The 19019-nt window shown below is 41.4% G+C and overlaps 1 protein-coding gene across 2 annotated transcripts in view; it reads left to right on the top strand.

Annotated features, from left to right (window-relative positions):
- The window catches only part of TMPRSS15 (transmembrane serine protease 15), a 780444-nt gene that overhangs the window by 101116 nt on the left and 660309 nt on the right, over window positions 1-19019 (top strand). For both annotated transcript variants that reach the window (XM_073668264.1, XM_073668263.1), the window contains exon 6: window positions 164-283. In XM_073668264.1, coding sequence (XP_073524365.1) covers window positions 164-283 — 120 coding nt within the window. The remainder of the gene's footprint in view (window positions 1-163; window positions 284-19019) is intronic.

Below are 19019 nucleotides of genomic sequence, written 5' to 3'. Positions count from 1 at the left end.
GGTATTTTCCATAGATGTTGTATATTGGTCTCTATAGAATTGTCTGCAGTATTTTTGTAATTGAAATTAAAATGATTTTCTAATTGAAATATTGAATTTCACATATCAAAACTACTGTAAAATCCATACTGAAAAATGTCTAATATAATGTTTTTTTTCACAGCTTCTTGTCCACCCTTCCATAAAATGTGTAATGATGCTGTAACATGTATATCAGAGTCTCGGTATTGTGATGGATTGCCTGATTGTCCAGATGGTTCGGATGAATATAACAGCACATGTGGTAAGAGAACAACTGCAAGGATCTGTGACATTGAACTAGGGACTATTGTATTGTATTTAATTTTTTGCTTTTTTTCTTTGTAGCAATAAGTAATGTTTCTTCTGAAAGCGAATAGTGATAATTAGATAATATGCAACTCATAGAAAGTAGATCAAACTTGCTGTTCAGTGAAGGCTATATATCAGAGATGAGCAAATCATTTTGAAGGTCAAAAAAAATTCAAATTCAACAGAAGCCCCCTTTTGCGATCTAATTTGTCCAAAGTCAGCAGAATAGTACTGTCTGACTGCCATTTTTCTGGATTCAGAACGGTAAGAAAGGGTATAGAGAAATAAAAAAGTGAATATATAATATATCTCCAGCCCTCACTTGTCTTCATTGGTCCAGTCACTGATGCAGGATTCATGTGGCCATCTTTGATGTCTTCTGATGCTGAGTATTCTTGTCCTTTCCTGCTTCAAATAAGTGAGAGACAGAAGAAATCGAAGATACCAATTGCCGGAAAATGCTGAATAATATTTTTTTGCATATTTTTGAAAATGATCTGAGACCTCGTGAAACCTTAGCGCATAATAACATACATTTCATTTGCTTCCAATAAATTCAATGTAATGTATTAGTTCTGGTCAAATTTGAACGAAATGCCAAATTTAAGTTTCAGCAGATTCGTTCATTATTACTAGATTTGCATTGTATGTGAATTCTAAATGGAAAATATATGAATAATAATCTAGGTTGTAATAGAAAAATCACTATTGACAAATGCTACTAACAGTAACTTTATTATGTATGAAGACTGAATTGAATGTTTTTCCCATACTTCTTTAGGTTCTCCAATTTTCACTTATATTACATGCCATAACATGCATGGGATATGGAAATTATAGATGCACAGAGGACAGAGACTATTATGGGAGACTAACAGATTATAGTCATTGAGAATATGTTGGTTATATGTAGTATTGTGCAAAAGTTTTAGGCAGCTGTGAAAAAATGCTGCAAAATAGGAACCCTTTAAAAAATGGGAGTGTTAATAGTTTATTTTTATCAATTAACAAAATACAAAGTGAATGAACAAAAGAGAAATCTAAATCAAATCAACATTTGGTGTGACCAGCTTTTGCTTTTAAAACAGTAACAATTCTTGTAGGAGTTGCCCAAAGTTTTTGAAGAAACTCGGCAGGGAACTTGTTACAAACATCTTGGAAAACCAACCATAGATCTTCTGTGGCTGCAGTCTTAAGCAAATCCTTCTGTTTCTTCATGTAATCTCAGACAGACTTGATTATGTTGAGATAATGGCTTTTTGGATAATTCCTAATGACATCGCTGTATGTTTGAGGTTGCTGTCCGGCTGCAGAATAATTTTGGAGCCAATCAGATGCCTCACTGATGGTATGGCATGATGGAAAAGTATTTGCCTATATTGCTTAGCATGTAATCCCAGATAGACTTGATGATGTTGAGATCAGGGTGCGATGAGGGCCATACCAACACTTTCAGGACTAGTTATTCTTTTTTTACACTAAAAATATTTCTTAAAGGGAATTTATTACCCCCTGGGACCCATCAGACCTCTAATATGGGCATGCAAGTGATAGAAATGTGAATCTATACCTACCTGTATGGCCCATTTTAGAGATCTGCTTGCTTTGAAATATCTTTTTATAGAATCAGTTTTCCCATGCTTGGGATCAGGAGGACGCCAAGAAATCCCCTCCTACCTACTTAATTTACTGGAAGTCACTGGAGCGGAAGTCACAGTGACTCCCCAGCGCCTGCGCACTAGAATCCAGCAGTGTAAAATAGGGCCGAGAGAAAAAAAAACGCGCCTTACGTTATAGGCGCATTGCGAATGTGGGTTACATGCAGACCAAGGCTGCATGTCACAGGGCCCTGTGATGTGCAGGGGAGGGTAGGAGAGGGGGAAATATTTAAATTAAGTAGGTGGGGGGGTTTCTTGGCATCCCCCAGATGCCAAGCATGGGAAAACGGATTTTATAAAAAGATATTTCAAAGCAAGCAGACCTCTAATTTGGGCATACAAGTATGTATAGATTTACATTTCTATCACCTGTATGCCCATATTGGAGGTCTCATATCTCCCAGGGGGTTACAGATTCCCTTAAATGAATTTGGCTGTATGTTTGAGGTTGTTGTCCTGCTTCAGAAAAAAATTTGGAGCCAATCAGATACCTCCCTGATGGTATGGCATGATGGATACTTGCCTACCTATATTTCTCAGCATTAAGAATATCATTAATCCTGTCCAAATCCCTAACTCCATTTGCTGAAATTAAGCCCTAAACCTCAACGATGCTTCATTGTTGCCTGGAGACAGTAATCATTATACCACTTTCCAGCCCTTCACGAACAAACTGCCTACTGTTAATATCAAATATATAGCGCATAGTTTAGTCAGTTGGAATTGTTTCCATGTCATAAGTATGGTATTTGGCCACAATTCTTCCATGAAGACCACTTCTGGACTGACTTCTCTGATTAGTAAATGGATGTAACTCAGTACCACTGGTTGCTGCCAGTTCTAAGCTGATGAAGCTATTGGACATCTTATAATTTAAAAGGGGAGTAAGCATGACATGACTTTTTTTCTTCTAGATTAAGATTCTTTGGTCAACTACTTCATCTACATTCCTTAAAATTTCCAATTTCTCTGTGTACTCAATAATTAGAAATACAGGCCAATACTTATCCATGATGCAGTACCATCAAGGAGGAGTGTGAATGGCTCTAAATTTATTCTGCAGCAGGACAATAACCCCAAACATATAGCCAATGTCACAAAACCCTGATCTCAACATCTTTGAATCTGTAAGGGATTATATGTAGAGACAGAAGGCTTTTGCTGAATATCTGTGGGTAGTTCTCTAAGATGTTTGGAACAACCTCATTACCAAGTTCCTTCAATAACTGTGGGCAAGTGTTGGTAGAAAAATTGATGCTTTGGTGTTGTTTTGAGGACAAAGGATGGTGACACTAAAAGTGGATTTGATTTAGATTTCTATTTTAATCACTCACTTTGCATTTTGTTAGTTGCTAAATATATATTATCAACACTTCTATTTTAGAAAGCATTTTTACCTTGGAGCATTTACTTTCCACATTTGCCCAAAAATTTTGGACAGTACTGTCTGTATATGGAATGAAATATATATATAGAACATTTTGGATTATTATATTAATTTAATAGATAGGAACAATGGATACAGTGTTATGACCCATGAATACTTAGTTTATCCCCCATCTACCATTGCAAAACCGTCACTTTATACCAGAGCTGTAGACTTCCAACAGTGTTTTGTTATTTACTTTCAGCCTTTATTTTCAAAACCTTGATGCAAGCCTTCTTTTATACTGAGTGAGCTGTAGTTTTGATTGGTACCACATTGTGGTACTTAAGACTTTTTTGATTGTATATTACTACATTTTTCTATTGGAAAGCACTGTGAAAAAGAATAGCCATTCTTGAATTTTTATGTTATTTATCATGCAGATTAAATAATTTAATAGTTTAAAAGGTCTGACTTTCATGCAATAAGTAATGCGGAATATACATTATTTATTTTCATAGTTTTTATTTTTTATTAAAGTAATTTGAAAAAAGTGACGATTTTAACTATTATGTTTTAGGGATTTTTACATATTATTTTTTAAAAACATTTAAAATTATTCAAACCTACTCGGGGACTTGAGCCTGAGATTTTTTGTTAATTGATGCAATACAGTACAGTATTTCTGTAATATGACAATCACTTCCATTAGGCCCCCATCTGCCATCACAGCACATCGGCAACCTACAAATATGAGGGTCGAAGAACCCTCTGTGGTTAAACTGTTGTGTTTTGAGTCATCCTAAATTGTTACAGGTGCAGATTGGTGTTAGATGTATAACATAGGAGGAAATTGCACCATATGGAGTGAGCTTAGCTCCTGATAACCCTTCACTCACTCAAATCTGACATGCCATATATATGTGCATCACATGTCAGGATAGGGTTAAAAAATAAATAGCTTTATCGTCTTGCTAAAACCTGACAAATATAATGATTCTATGAACAGCTACAACCAACAATATTCAACTCAACTGCAAATTAGATTAGCAATTAGAAACTTTCTTAATTGGTTGGATTCTCCAAATTCCATTCAAAATACAACTTTTATTGACTAGTGCAGTCTCAGAATTACTTTCCCTTTTATGACAAGCACTTTAGCACTTAGTAGAGCCCCTTTGGCTGTTATAACCTGCTGCAAACATGATGCATAGCTAGACACCAGCTTCTGGCAGCATTCCTGAGAAATCTTAGCCCATGCCTCATGAGTCATGGCCTCCAGGTCACTAATATTCTTGGGTTTTCATGCTTCAATCACTTTCTCCAAATCTAAGAAAAGATTTGTTATGGTGTTGAAGACAAGATTCTGTGACAGCTATTCCAGAATCCTCCAGGACTTCTTCTGAAATCAATCCTTGGTGGACCTTGGGGTATGATTGTGATTATTGTCCTTTTGAAAAGTCCACTGATGTCCAGTGATGCCCAAGCTTCAGATTCCTCACAGGATGGGAAGAATCAGATGGCCGTATAACTCTCCTGATCTGAGCGTGACAGCATGTAATTCCATGCAGCTGTCACGCTTGTGTCGGGAGAGCCATTGGCCAGTCCAAGCATTGCGTTGTGATCCCCGTCCAAGTAATAAGGCTGTCTGACTCTTCTCTAAGCATGACATTTTCTCCTAGGATTTTTTGACATTTGTTTGACCTAGTGAATTACTCATTGTACTAAATTTATAATTTAAGCCCAAAAAAATCAAACTGCATTTGATTAAATTTTCCAAGAAAGCAAAAAATAAAACGTTCATATTTTAGCAAATATTTCCATTTGAATAATTAAATTCACAGGTTATGCTTGGTTTTTATGAAACCAATTAGGAACTAAATTGCAGGGACAAAAAAGGATTAAAAAGAAAAAAACATGGGTAGGATAGAGATCATAAAGTCCACAAAAAGTTGCTTCCATTAAATTATCTATATCAGCAGGCAGGCTCTTAGTTTATAGCACTTGGCCAGTATAAAAGTATGATGGTCACAGTCGAGTTGTTTGCTGATGCCATGTCTGGCCCCCAATACCTTGAATATGTGCACCATTAGCCCCCCTAATCACAGCTACACGACTGTCAGAGGGGTATAATTATATGTAACAGAGTGCCACATTAAAACAGCTTTACCAGCTCAAAGAGGGTACATTTTATCTAATTTATAGCACCATACAGTTTTTGGTAGACCCCCCCCAATGACTTACATAGGAAACATGTGTATTAATCATTTAACCCCATTCTTACATGGGGCGTAATAATATGTACCTGTACCCTGGGCCTTATTGACCAGGCATATATTATTATGCCCTGGCGATCGTGCCCGCACAGGGGCTATGGGGGCGCGATCGCCGCCGGGTGTCAGCTGACACCCGGTAATATGTGCCAAGGGCAGTCACGCACCACTCCTGGCACATTAACCCCCAAAATGCTGCGATCGAAGTTGATCACAGCATTTCCGGGGCAAGCAGAGGTAAGAGCGCCCCTCTTACCTTGGATCGGAGATGTTGCTGCATCTCTATGCTATACAAATGATCAGCCTGCAAAAAAAATGGAAGTCCCATAGTGGGACAAAATGTAAAAGTAAAAAACAGTGTTAGAAAGTGAAAAAAATATAGAGAGTGAAAAAAATATTTAAAAAATGGTAAAAATATTTTAAAAAAAGAAAAAATAATCCAAAAAAAAAATTATATATACTCTACAGATAAATAAATATTATTATGAAAAAAAAAAAAAACAATAAAAATAGACATTTGGTATTGCCGTGTCCGGAACCACCTGACCTATAAAACAGTCCCACTAGTTAACCCCTTTACTGAACACGGTAAAAAAAAAAAAACAACAAGCAAAAAAAAAAGCAAAAAATGGAATAAAATGCGATTAAAACGACGAATGTACATTAAAATGGTACCGCTGAAAACGTCATTTTGTCCCGCGAAAAACAAGCCTGCAAACGTACTGACCTGAAGAATAAAGCTGCCCTATAAATTTTACCACACACGTAACAGCATAAAAAAAAATAAAAATCATGAATTGATCCTGAAGTGCTCAAAAAATGTCACGTGCCCGAAAATGGTACCAATAAAAACGTCAACTTGTCCCACAAAAAACAAGCCCTTACATGACTCTGTCGGCCAAAAAATGGAAAAATTATTGCAACAACTAATTTTTGCACAAAAAGCGTCTTTTAGTGTGTGACAGCTGCCAACATAAAAATCCGGTTTGAATCTAGTATGGCTGTAATCGCACCGACCCAAAGAATAAAGTCCTCTAAACACTTATAATGCACGAGTAACATCATAAAAAATAAACTCTAAGGTCGTGCAAGGGGTAGGATTGTGCTAGGGTTAGGGTTGTGGTTGAGTTAGGGATGTGGTTGGGTTAGGGTTGTGCTAGGGTAAACTCAAGTAGTGAGCACTTGTGCTCAAGACTAATGACAACTTTTTCAATATGATGACCTAATGTTATCAAATTCTGTGTCCTACCTCTGGTTTAAAATGTTCACTCTTCCCCTTGGTAAAATCCTTGAGGGGTCTAGTTTCCAAAATGGGGTCACTTGTGGGGAGTTTCTACTGTTTAGGCACATCAGGGGCGCTCCAAACTCGACATGGCATCGGCTCTCGATTCCAGACAAATTTGCGTTCAAAAAGTCACACAGTGCTACTTCCCTTCTGAACCCTGCCATGCGTCCAAACAGTGTATTTTCCCCACATATGGGATATCGGCATGCTCAAGAGAAATTGCACAACAATTTTTGGGGTCCATTTTCTCCTCTTACCCTTGATAAAATAAAAAAATTTGGCTAAAATATAATTTTTGTGGAAAAAGTTAGATTTTTTTTATTTTCACCGCTCTACGTTATAAACAACTGTGAAGCACCTGGGAGTTCATAGTGCTCAACACACATCTAGAGAAGTTTCTTGAGGGGTCTAGTTTCCAAAATGGGGTCAGTTGTGGGCGTTTTCCACTGTTTAGGCACATCAGGGGCTCTCCAAACATGACATGGCATCCGCTAATTATTCAAGCAAATTTTACATTCAAAAAGTCAAATAGTGCTCCATCCCTTCCTGCTGTACGCCCAAACAGTGGTTTTGCCCCACATATAGGGTTTTGGATTACTCAGGAGAAATAGCACAAAAAGTGTAATAGTGCAATTTCTCATATTACCCTTATAAAAAATGCAAAATTGGGGACTGAAAAACATTTTTGTGGGAAAAATGTGAAAATTTTATTTTTACGGCTCAATGTTATAAACTTCTGTGAAGCACCTGGGGGTTCAAGCTGCTCACCACACATCTAGATAAGTTCCCTGAGGGTTCTAGTTTCCAAAATGGAGTCACTTTTGGGGGGTTTCCAATATTTAGGCACACGACATGGCGTCCGCTAATTATTCAAGCAAATTTTACATTAAAAAGTGGCGCTCCTTCCCTTCCGAGCCCTGCCGTGTGCCCAAACAGTGGTTTTCCTCCACATATGGGCATCAGAGTGCTCAGGAGTAATTGCAAAACCAAATTTGGGGTCCAATATTTCCTGTTATGCTTGCAAAAATAAAAAAAATTGGGGTCTAAAATAACATTTTTGTGAAAAAGTTAAATGTTCATTTTTTTCTTCCACATTCCAAAAATTCCTGTGAAGCACCTGAAGGGCTAATAAACTTCTTGAACATGGTTTTGAGCACCTTGAGGGGTGAAGTTTTTAGAATGGTGTCACTTTTGGATATTTTTTGTCATAAAGGCCCCTCAAAGTCACTTCAAATGTGATGTGGTCCCTAAAAAATGGTTTTGGAAATTTTTGGTGGTAAATTGAGAAATCGCTAGTCAACTTTTAACCCTTATAACTTCCTAACAAAAAAAAATTGGTTCCAAAATTGTGCTGATATAATGTAGACATGTGAGAAATGTTATTTATTATCTATTTTGTGTGACATAACGCCCTGATTTCAGGGCAATAAAATTCAAAGTTTGAAAATTGCAAAATTTTTGCCAAATTTCCAATTTTTTCACAAAGTAATGCAAGTCATATCGAACTAATTTTACCACTACCATGAAGTACTATATGTCACGAAAAAAACATTCTCAGAATCAGGGGGATCGGTTGAAGTGTTCCAGAGTTATTATCTCATAAAGTGACAGTGGTTAGAATTGTAAAAATGGGACTGGTCATTAACAAGCAAACCACCTTCGGGGGTAAAGGGGTTAAGCACAGTGAGGTAACTAAAATGGTGCCTCCCATTGCAATATACTTATGTTGATACACTCGGTCTGAAGTATGGCTTCATTTTGCTTAGAGCTAGTGGTGGGAGATGGTAATGCTGATAGTAAGGATACCCAAGGTGTATAAAAAGATAAAGTATGAAAATATCTAAAAAAAAAAAAAAATTGGGAAACATTCATGAAGTCCTCAAAGAAAGTGAAACAGAGATCCACATCCTCCAATAAGTAGCCTTTTTCACCTGATCAGCAAGAATAACAGTGCCAAGTCCTATATATACACCAGTGATTGCAATGTAATTTATCATATTACAAATCCATTTACTGCCTTTCTAAATTGGATTTCATGGGGACATGAAAACATATTGCAGGATTCAGGAAGAAGTGGGCTAGTTAAAGAGCAAAATGTCCACGCAGCACAAGATCAATTGGTCAGAGAGTGAACAAAATGACATTCTCACCAAGTAACAGCTTTTCTATGTATTAATCCACAAGCTTATTTTTAAAGCACCTTTCCTAGATACATCTCTGCCTTAGACTGTGAATTTAAATATGTCACAAGGACACACAGCACAATCAATGTCAAAGATGTCCATGTAAAATAGTTTGCGTAATGATAATTTACGTGATTGTATTTTTCATATGATCATTGCATGGACGGCATAAAAAGCAATCAAGGATGTCTTATTAAAAACCTTCAAAAGGAGCAATGAGACAAGAAAAGTACAAAACTGTGATATGTGAGTAGAATATTTAGCCAATGGCTGATGATAGTGAAAAGGAAACATATGTTTGCTGTGCTAGGGGAGAAAGAGCTATTGAAGGTTTTTGTACCCAATACTAGAATAAACAATGCAATTAACATTTTATCTTCCATGTTATACCAATTATAGGACATAAGGTTGGAGGGCAGTCCATGACATATATTAGGACAGGTGAAGACGAGCGTATTTTCGGTCCAAATGCTATCCGACAAAAAATCAGATCTCATATGCACCAATGTTATGCTATTGGGCTGTGCACATTTCCATTTTTTTCCAAGGACATTCGATGTCCAAGGAAAAATCGCTGCATACCTGACTTTGATCTAATATTCGGATCACACTGGGTCATGCAAGTCAATGAGTCTGTGGAAAAAAAATCAGATTGCACTAGGATGACATCAGAGTGCTGTCCAATTTCCACGGCCTCACACAATTGAGAAGATGGAGAATTTTTTTCTCCATCTTTTCCTCATGCAGTGGTCAAAGTGATGTATAGGTGACACTAATGCCCCTGAGTGATGACATCTAATTGCTAATTGTTCCAAAAGCTGAATCGATGGCAATCAGCTCATTGCCAAAATGATGCTGTTCAAATTTTGCATGCATAAGACAACCACCTTAAAAGTCCTGATACATCTAAGAAAGACATAGTCTGATACTGCCAATATTGGTGAAACTAAACGACTTTCCACTGTGTATGGGGCCCAAACATTTGGCGATTAGTGATGTGGGGGAAGAGAAGGATCGGTTGATTGAATGGAAACTCTTTATACAATATGCCTTTCTTCTGGGTGACTGGCATTGTCTCACTGTTTCTAAACAGAACACTTGAACTTTTTTTAAAGCCTGTTACGGATCCGGGTGGTGGAACCTCTGTGCCGCGGTGCAAGGAGGGACCCAGAGGGGCGTAACTGAGTATCAACTCAGACCGACCATGGTCATACGGCGGCTAATAACTCCGTGACCAGGGATGGACCGAGCAGAGGGACCAGGTGCTACTCTGGGGACGACCTTGTAAGAGAACAGGTGGCTCCCACGGGTCAGCAGACTGGGACTGACCGGTATAGCGGATGGACATAACAAGCAGGCAGAAGTCTCTGGATAGTTAACAGGTAGTCACGGCAAGTGACAGCAGGAGCCTCCAGGTAGGCTACGGCAAGTGACGGCTAAGCAGGCTGAAGTCTCTAGGTTAGCAGGCGGGTGGTCACGGCAAGTGACGGCAGAGTCTCCAGGTAGGCTAGCAGGTAACAGGCAGGTAACAGGCGAGTGCTCCCAGGTGAGCGGGCTAGCAAGCACGGCAGGTAGCAGGCAGGTAACAGGCAGGTGTGTCCTGGTAAGCAGGCGGACTTGCCCATAGACAGACTGGCAGGTTGAACGGAAGGCAAACTGTCGGGCTGGAGAGTAGTCAGACTGGTGAACTGGAACAGTAGTCAGGCTGGCAACTGGACATGAAGGCAGAAGCAGAGGTAAGTATGCTGTGCATCAACTTTTGCTCGGGCACCTCCATTTTGGAGGAGGTGCCTTATATATGGGAGGACCCTCGGCTATTGGCCGGGGACTCCTTAGGACGGCGCGCTTGGCCCCTTTAAGAGAGAGGGAGCACGCGGCAGCAGCAGGAAGAGGAGCGCAGGAGGAAGCCACGCGGGGAGCGGGGAGGTGAGAGGGACGGCATCTCTGCCTGGCAGGAGGCAGAGACGCCAATGCTACAGTACCCCCCCTTTATGCCCCCTCTTTTTTAGGCCAGAAAGAAATTTTTCAAGGAGAAGCGGGGCATGGATGTTCTCCCTGGGTTCCCAAGTTCTCTCCTCTGGGCCAAACCCCTTCCAATCCACCAGAAAAAAAGGTTTTTCCTCTTACCCTTTTGGTAGCCAGAATATTCTCTACCTCAAAAACATCCTCAGCAGAAACCGGAGCAGGGGAAGAACCTGGATTGTTGGAAAAAGAATTAAAGACAACTGGTTTGAGGAGAGATACGTGGAAGGAGTTGGGAATCCATAAGGCGGCTGGGAGTTTTAACTTGTAGACCACTGGATTGATTTGTTTAAGGACTTCAAATGGACTGATGAACCGAGGGCCCAACTTGTAGGAGGGTATTTTGAGCCGAACATGTTTGGAGGAGAGCCAAACCTTGTCTCCTGGACGGAATTGAGGCGGATCCAGACGTCTCTTGTCAGCGTGTCTCTTCATCCGCTCGGAGGACTGAAGAAGTGCGGACCTAGTACTCTCCCAAATGGTGGAAAATTCGCTGACCAGAGACTCTGCGGCAGGGTAGTCCACAGAAGCGGAGACGGGAAACGGAATCCGAGGATGTTGACCATAGGCTATAAAGAACGGAGACTTGGAAGATAATTCGCTCTCATGGTTGTTGTAGGAGAATTTGGCCCATGGCAGGAGATCCACCCAATCAGTATGGTGAGCGTTAACAAAGTGCCGGAGGTAGCTGGTAAGGATCTGTTTGATCCACTCCACTTGACCATTGGACTGTGGATAATAAGCGGAGGAGAAATCCAGGGTGACTTCCAGCAGCTTACACATAGCTCGCCAGAAACGTGAGGTGAACTGAACCCCTCGATCCGACACAATGTGGAGGGGTAGGCCATGGAGACGGAAGATGTGAAGGTAGAAGTCCTTAGCTAGCATTGATGCAGATGGGAGACCAGGCAGAGGGATGAAGTGAGCCATTTTAGAAAAGCGTTCGGCGACCACCTAAATGACTGTACAACTGGCAGAGACAGGGAAATCTGTAATAAAATCCAGAGCAATGTGTTGCCACGGGGCATCAGGTACAGGAAGAGGCAGGAGATGACCGGCTGGTAGATGTCTGGGAACTTTGTTGCGGGCACAGGACGAACAGGCTGAGACGAAGTCTACCACATCCTTGCACAAGGTAGGCCACCAGTAATTCTGGGTGATGATCAGGATGGTCACCGGAAGGAGTCTTCCTTCCACGGAGGCGACGGACAATGGTTCAGCCAGAGGTTTGGTGGGAATTCGGTATCTCTCTACCAGGGACTGGGAAATGAGGTTTCTAGCAGCTCCAGAATCCAGATGAGCAATTTCAAAGAGACGGTTCTCTCCTCAGGAGATAGAGACAGACAAAGTCAGGGATGAAGAGGGCTTACTTTTGCCTAGGACGACCTCTCCGAGCGGTCCTAGACACTGAAGTTTCCCGGCCTCTCCGGGCAGGAACAGGTTCTCTTTACTGCCACAATAGAAACAGCTCCCCTCGGCTCGACGTGACTCTTGGCGAGATTTGACCATCTTGGTCTGGTCGATCTACATGGGTTCGGGCCAGTGCGCCCGGGGAGTGACTGGTTGAGAGGCAGGTCTCTGTAAAGTAAGAGCAAGGCGGGGGAATTTTCTCTCCCGAGTGGTCTCTTTGGTGCGTTCTTGGGACCGGATGTCAATACGGGTAGCGAGTGACACAAGGTCATCCAGGGTGGTAGGAATGTCCCGACCGGCTAGCTCATCCTTAATCCGTCCGGAAAGACCCTCCCAGAAGATGGACACCAGAGCCTCGTTATCCCAGGCAAGCTCAGAAGCGAGGGTACGGAACCGTATGGTATATTGGCAAACGGTGAGACTCCCTTGGCGGAGACGTAGCAGAGAGGAGGCTGAAGAGGTTTTTCGCCCTGGTTCATCGAAGACTTTCTGGAAAGCAGTGAGGAAAGACGACAGGTTGGACACCAGGGGATCCCCTCTCTCCCACAGGGGATTTAGCCATGCCAGTGCTTCCCCAGTGACCTGGGACATGATGAATGCCACTTTGGCCCGGTCGGAGATGAACTGATGTGCCAAAAGTTCAAAGTGCAGGGTGCACTGGTTTATGAAACCTCGAGCTAAGGCGGGGTCGCCACCAAAACGAGGAAGTGCAGAAAGCCGGGGACCGGGGCTGGATGCCATGGCATTGGTGGGCAGCGGCGCTGCCGGACTGGGGGTCGTACGACTCGAGGTGGATGCAGGAGGGACAGGCAGTGTGTCCAGGCGGGAGTTGACACTCCGCAGGAAGTTCAGGATAGTTTCCTGTTGGGATCTCTGACGGGACACCTCCTGGTATAGGTCAGAGAGCTAGGGAGCTTGGGTGCCACCGGGTTCCATGGCCCGAGCAAACTGTTACGAATTCGAGTGGTGGAACCTCTATGCCGCGGTGCAAGGAGGGACACAGAGGGGGGTAACTAAGTATCAACTCAGACTGACCCTGGTCGTACGGCGGCTAACGACTCCGTGACCAGGGAGGGACCGAGCAGAGGGACCAGGTGCTACTCTGGGGACGACCTTGTGAGAGAGCAGGTGGCTCCCACGGGTCAGCAGACTGGGACTGACCAGTATAGCGGATGGACACAACAAGCAGGCCGAAGTCTCTGGATAGTTTACAGGTAGTCACGGCAAGTGACAGCAGGAGCCTCCAGGTAGGCTACGGCAAGTGACGGCCAGGCAGGCTGAAGTCTCTAGGTTAGCAGGCGGGTGGTCACGGCAAGTGACGGCAGAGCCTCCAGGTAGGCCAGCAGGTAATAGGCAGGTAACAGGCGAGTGCTCCCAGGTGAGCGGGCTAGCAGGCACGGCAGTTAGCAGTTAGCAGGCAGGTAACAGGCAGGTGTTTCCTGGTAAGCAGGCGGACTTGCCCATAGACAGACTGGCGGGTTGAACGGAAGGCAGACTGTCGGGCTGGAGAGTAGTCAGACTGGTGGACTGGAACAGTAGTCAGGCTGGCAACTGGACCTGAGGGCTGAAGCAGAGGTAAGTATACTGTGCATCAACTTTTGCTCGGGCACCTCCATTTTGGATGAGGTGTCTTATATATGGGAGGACCCTCGGCTATTGGCCGGGGACTCCTTAGGACGGCGCGCGCGGCCCCTTTAAGAGAGAGGGAGCACGCGCGCCCTAAGCACAGTGCCCGGGAAGCTGCACGCGCCGGCAGCAGCAGGAAGAGGAGCGCAGGAGGATGCCGCGCTCGGAGCGGGGAGGTGAGAGGGACGGCGTCTCTGCCTGGCAGGAGCCGATGCTACAAAGCCAATCATACATGAGTATGGTAAGGCAGGAGAGATAGTTGTGTAATGTCTATGAACACATTAAAACCAATGGTCATCATTGTTCTGGATATCTGGGTGAAAGCTGCTCTGGATGACATGTTGGTTGTCCCTCAGTTTTCAAGCAAAAATGATTGCAACTAAAAAGAGCTGATTTCAATAGGATTTCGCTGCAATGGAAGGAAAATGGTAACATTTTTTTCTAATCTTAGGCAACCCTTTAGATAAGTAAGTATTTCTACAGCACTCTCAGTAGACCCTGTGACAAGATTTCTGAATTCATTCTTACACTTCTAGAAACTAATGTCTTCTGATATAATATTAGGCTACTATGAGTGCTTTCTTATGCTTATCCCTTTTTTTACTGATTATTTGTTATTTCTATTACCGTATCCTTCGCTGCGATGAGGAATCATACATATTTATGGGCTCTGTCTTTTTCTGGTCCTTTTTTATTTGCATTAGAGAGATAAGCCCTGCTTAGCGAGCTAGCAATATGTAAGTCATTGCAGTTGCTATCATTTCTGACATTTATACAAATCTTAAGATTTAACTGCTTTGGAAGGTTCAATGAGGGAGTCTTTGTGATTTTAGCCAGTGGCATAAGATTCGAGTACATCTCTACATATCAGCCATATGTATTGCTGTGAAATGACTTCCTTCCGAATAGCTCGGCTAGCAGTACCTTTTCAATTTGACATACTTTTTCTCTCTCTTGCTGATAGCCTGAGCCTGACTTGCAATCGCTACAGGATGTTTTTCCTGTATTAGTGTTTCTCCAAGATCTTTTACTGATGCATCACATTGTAAAACTAATGACTCGTCTTGGTTCTAATGCCTTATGAGACCAGGCTGTAACATCTGCAAGAGGTTGTTTTATTAACTCAATGCTCGCAACCAATTTTGGAGCCTTGTCTTTAACATACATTGTGCTTGCATTATGTGAGAGAGGAACTCATGAATAGAGATGAGCGTTGTTCTACTCGAACTGTTCGCCAATCTCAAATTCGAGCTGTTTTGGGTGGTGTTCGAGCCGTTCGGCGAACACGAACAATTTGATAAAAATTCGACTGTTCGAGGTTATGTTCGATAACTGTTCGTGCACCAAAATCATAACTGGATTTTTTCTCAGTAATGATGAAAATTAATGTTAATACGCAGTTTGAGTGTACAGCGGGGTGGGGGGAGGGGCAGGGGATGGATCTCTGCAGGAACAATGAAGATCTCCATTTTTTTTTCTCTTTCCCGCATTTGCTGTGGGGAGGTGCAATCTGTCAGCCTATCAGCAGCGCACACACGGAGCGAAGTGCTTTTTTTCACACAAGCAAGGGCATGTGTCATTGGCAGTGTATGTCACATGTCCTTGCCCTATAAGACCAAGCCATTTTCCCCGTCGCCACCATTTTCTCACTGCTGCAGCTGCGTGTTAGACGGCACCGCTGTTGCTGTGTGCGCTATACCTTGTTAATTTCAAGCCAATTTTCGCACAAATATACAGATAGCTTGGGAGTAGGGAATAGTTGTGATTGCAGTCCTTTTAAGGACTAGGTTACAGCATTTCCTACGACTTTTATCAGGGAGGTCTGTGCTCTTAAATAGATAAGTTGTGGGAGTAAAGACTAATTGTAATTGGAGTCCTTTTCAGGACTAGGTTACATCAGTTCCTATCAGTTTTTGCCAGGCAGGTCTGTGCCAGTGCTGTGCAAGTTTTTTTCACAGCATTTGGCTGAATCTAGCAAAGCTAATCCTTTTTGGCCTATTGCAGAGTGTGTTAGTCAGTGGAGTAGCCTATCTGTGTTGCAAGATATACCACCTGTGTATAGAATACCAATTATTTTACTGCACCTAGTGAAGTAAAATCTTTTGGGCATAGCATCATTCTATTATGCCATCTATACTGACCTCCATCAGGTTGCAAATTAAAACTAATTTTTATCTGCATCTACAGTACCTCTGAAAAAATATTTGGGCTTCTAGCTGTGTGTGGGACTTGTTGTATTAGTCCATCTATACTGACCTCCATCAGGTTGCAAACTGAATATATTTTTTTCTGCATCTACCTCTGAAAAAATATTGGGCTTCTAGCTGTGTGTGGGTCTTGTTCTATTAATCCATTTATACTGACCTCCATCAGGTTGCAAACTGAATATAATTTTTTCTGCATCTAGCTCTGAAAAAATATTTGGCCTTCTAGCAGTGTGTCGGGCTTTCTCTATTAGTACATCTATACTGACCTCCATCAGGTTGCAAATTAAAACTAATTTTTATCTGCCTCTACAGTACCTCTGAAAAAATATTTGGGCTTCTAGCTGTGTGTGGGACTTGTTGTATTAGTCCATCTATACTGACCTCCATCAGGTTGCAAATTAAAACTAATTTTTATCTGCATCTACAGTACCTCTGAAAAAATATTTGGGCTTCTAGCTGTGTGTGGGACATGTTGTATTAGTCCATCTATACTGACCTCCATCAGGTTGCAAACTGAATATATTTTTTTATGCATCTACCTCTGAAAAAATATTTGGGCTTCTAGCTGTGTGTGGGACTTGTTGTATTAGTCCATCTATACTGACCTCCATCAGGTTGCAAACTGAATATATTTTTTTCTGCATCTACCTCTGAAAAAATATTGGGCTTCTCGCTGTGTGTGGGACTGGTTGTATTAGTCCATCTATACTGACCTCCATCAGGTTGCAAACTGAATATATTTTTTTCTGCATCTATCTCTGAAAAAATATTGGGCTTCTAGCTGTGTGTGGGTCTTGTTCTATTAATCCATCTATACTGACCTCCATCAGGTTGCAAACTGAATATAATTTTTTTCTGCATCTAGCTCTGAAAAAATATTTGGCCTTCTAGCAGTGTGTCGGACTTTCTCTATTAGACCATCTATACTGACCTCCATCAGGTTGCAAATTAAAACTAATTTTTATCTGCATCTACAGTACCTCTGAAAAAATATTTGGGCTTCTAGCTGTGTGTGGGACTTGTTGTATTAGTCCATCTATACTGACCTCCATCAGGTTGCAAATTAAAAATAATTTTTATCTGCATCTACAGTACCTCTGAAAAAATATTTGGGCTTCAAGCTGTGTGTGGGACTTGTTGTATTAGTCCATCTATACTGACCTCCATCAGGTTGCAAACTGAATATATTTTTTTATGCATCTACCTCTGAAAAAATATTTGGGCTTCTAGCTGTGTGTGGGACTTGTTGTATTAGTCCATCTATACTGACCTCCATCAGGTTGCAAACTGAATATATTTTTTTCTGCATCTACCTCTGAAAAAATATTGGGCTTCTAGCTGTGTGTGGGACTTGTTGTATTAGTCCATCTATACTGACCTCCATCAGGTTGCAAACTGAATATATTTTTTTCTGCATCTACCTCTGAAAAAATATTGGGCTTCTAGCTGTGTGTGGGTCTTGTTCTATTAATCCATCTATACTGACCTCCATCAGGTTGCAAACTGAATATAATTTTTTTCTGCATCTAGCTCTGAAAAAATATTTGGCCTTCTAGCAGTGTGTCGGACTTTCTCTATTAGTCCATCTATACTGACCTCCATCAGGTTGCAAATTAAAACTAATTTTTATCTGCATCTACAGTACCTCTGAAAAAATATTTGGGCTTCTAGCTGTGTGTGGGACTTGTTGTATTAGTCCATCTATACTGACTTCCATCAGGTTGCAAATTAAAAATAATTTTTATCTGCATCTACAGTGCCTCTGAAAAAATATTTGGGCTTCTAGCTGTGTGTGGGACTTGTTGTATTAGTCCATCTATACTGACCTCCATCAGGTTGCAAACTGAATATATTTTTTTCTGCATCTACCTCTGAAAAAATATTTGGGCTTCTAGCTGTGTGTGGGACTTGTTGTATTAGTCCATCTATACTGACCTCCATCAGGTTGCAAACTGAATATATTTTTTTCTGCATCTACCTCTGAAAAAATATTGGGCTTCTAGCTGTGTGTGGGACTTGTTGTATTAATCCATCTATACTGACCTCCATCAGGTTGCAAACAGAATATATTTTTTTCTGCATCTACCTCTGAAAAAATATTGGGCTTCTAGCTGTGTGTGGGTCTTGTTCTATTAATCCATCTATACTGACCTCCATCAGGTTGCAAACTGAATATAATTTTTTTCTGCATCTAGCTCTGAAAAAATATTTGGCCTTCTAGCAGTGTGTCGGACTTTCTCTATTAGTCCATCTATACTGACCTCCATCAGGTTGCAAATTAAAACTAATTTTTATCTGCATCTACAGTACCTCTGAAAAAATATTTGGGCTTCTAGCTGTGTGTGGGACTTGTTGTATTAGTCCATCTATACTGACCTCCATCAGGTTGCAAATTAAAACTAATTTTTATCTGCATCTACAGTACCTCTGAAAAAATATTTGGGCTTCTAGCTGTGTGTGGGACTTGTATTAGTCCATCTATACTGACCTCCATCAGGTTGCAAACTGAATATATTTTTTTCTGCATCTACCTCTGAAAAAATATTGGGCTTCTAGCTGTGTGTGGGTCTTGTTCTATTAATCCATCTATACTGACCTCCATCAGGTTGCAAACTGAATATAATTTTTTTCTGCATCTAGCTCTGAAAAAATATTTGGC

This window comes from Phyllobates terribilis, unplaced genomic scaffold (assembly GCF_046119375.1).
Source record: "Phyllobates terribilis strain yellow unplaced genomic scaffold, ASM4611937v1 Scaffold_2__4_contigs__length_985480577, whole genome shotgun sequence".
Classification (NCBI taxonomy): Eukaryota; Metazoa; Chordata; class Amphibia; order Anura; family Dendrobatidae; genus Phyllobates; species Phyllobates terribilis.
This window is presented reverse-complemented; position numbering and strand designations above follow the sequence as displayed.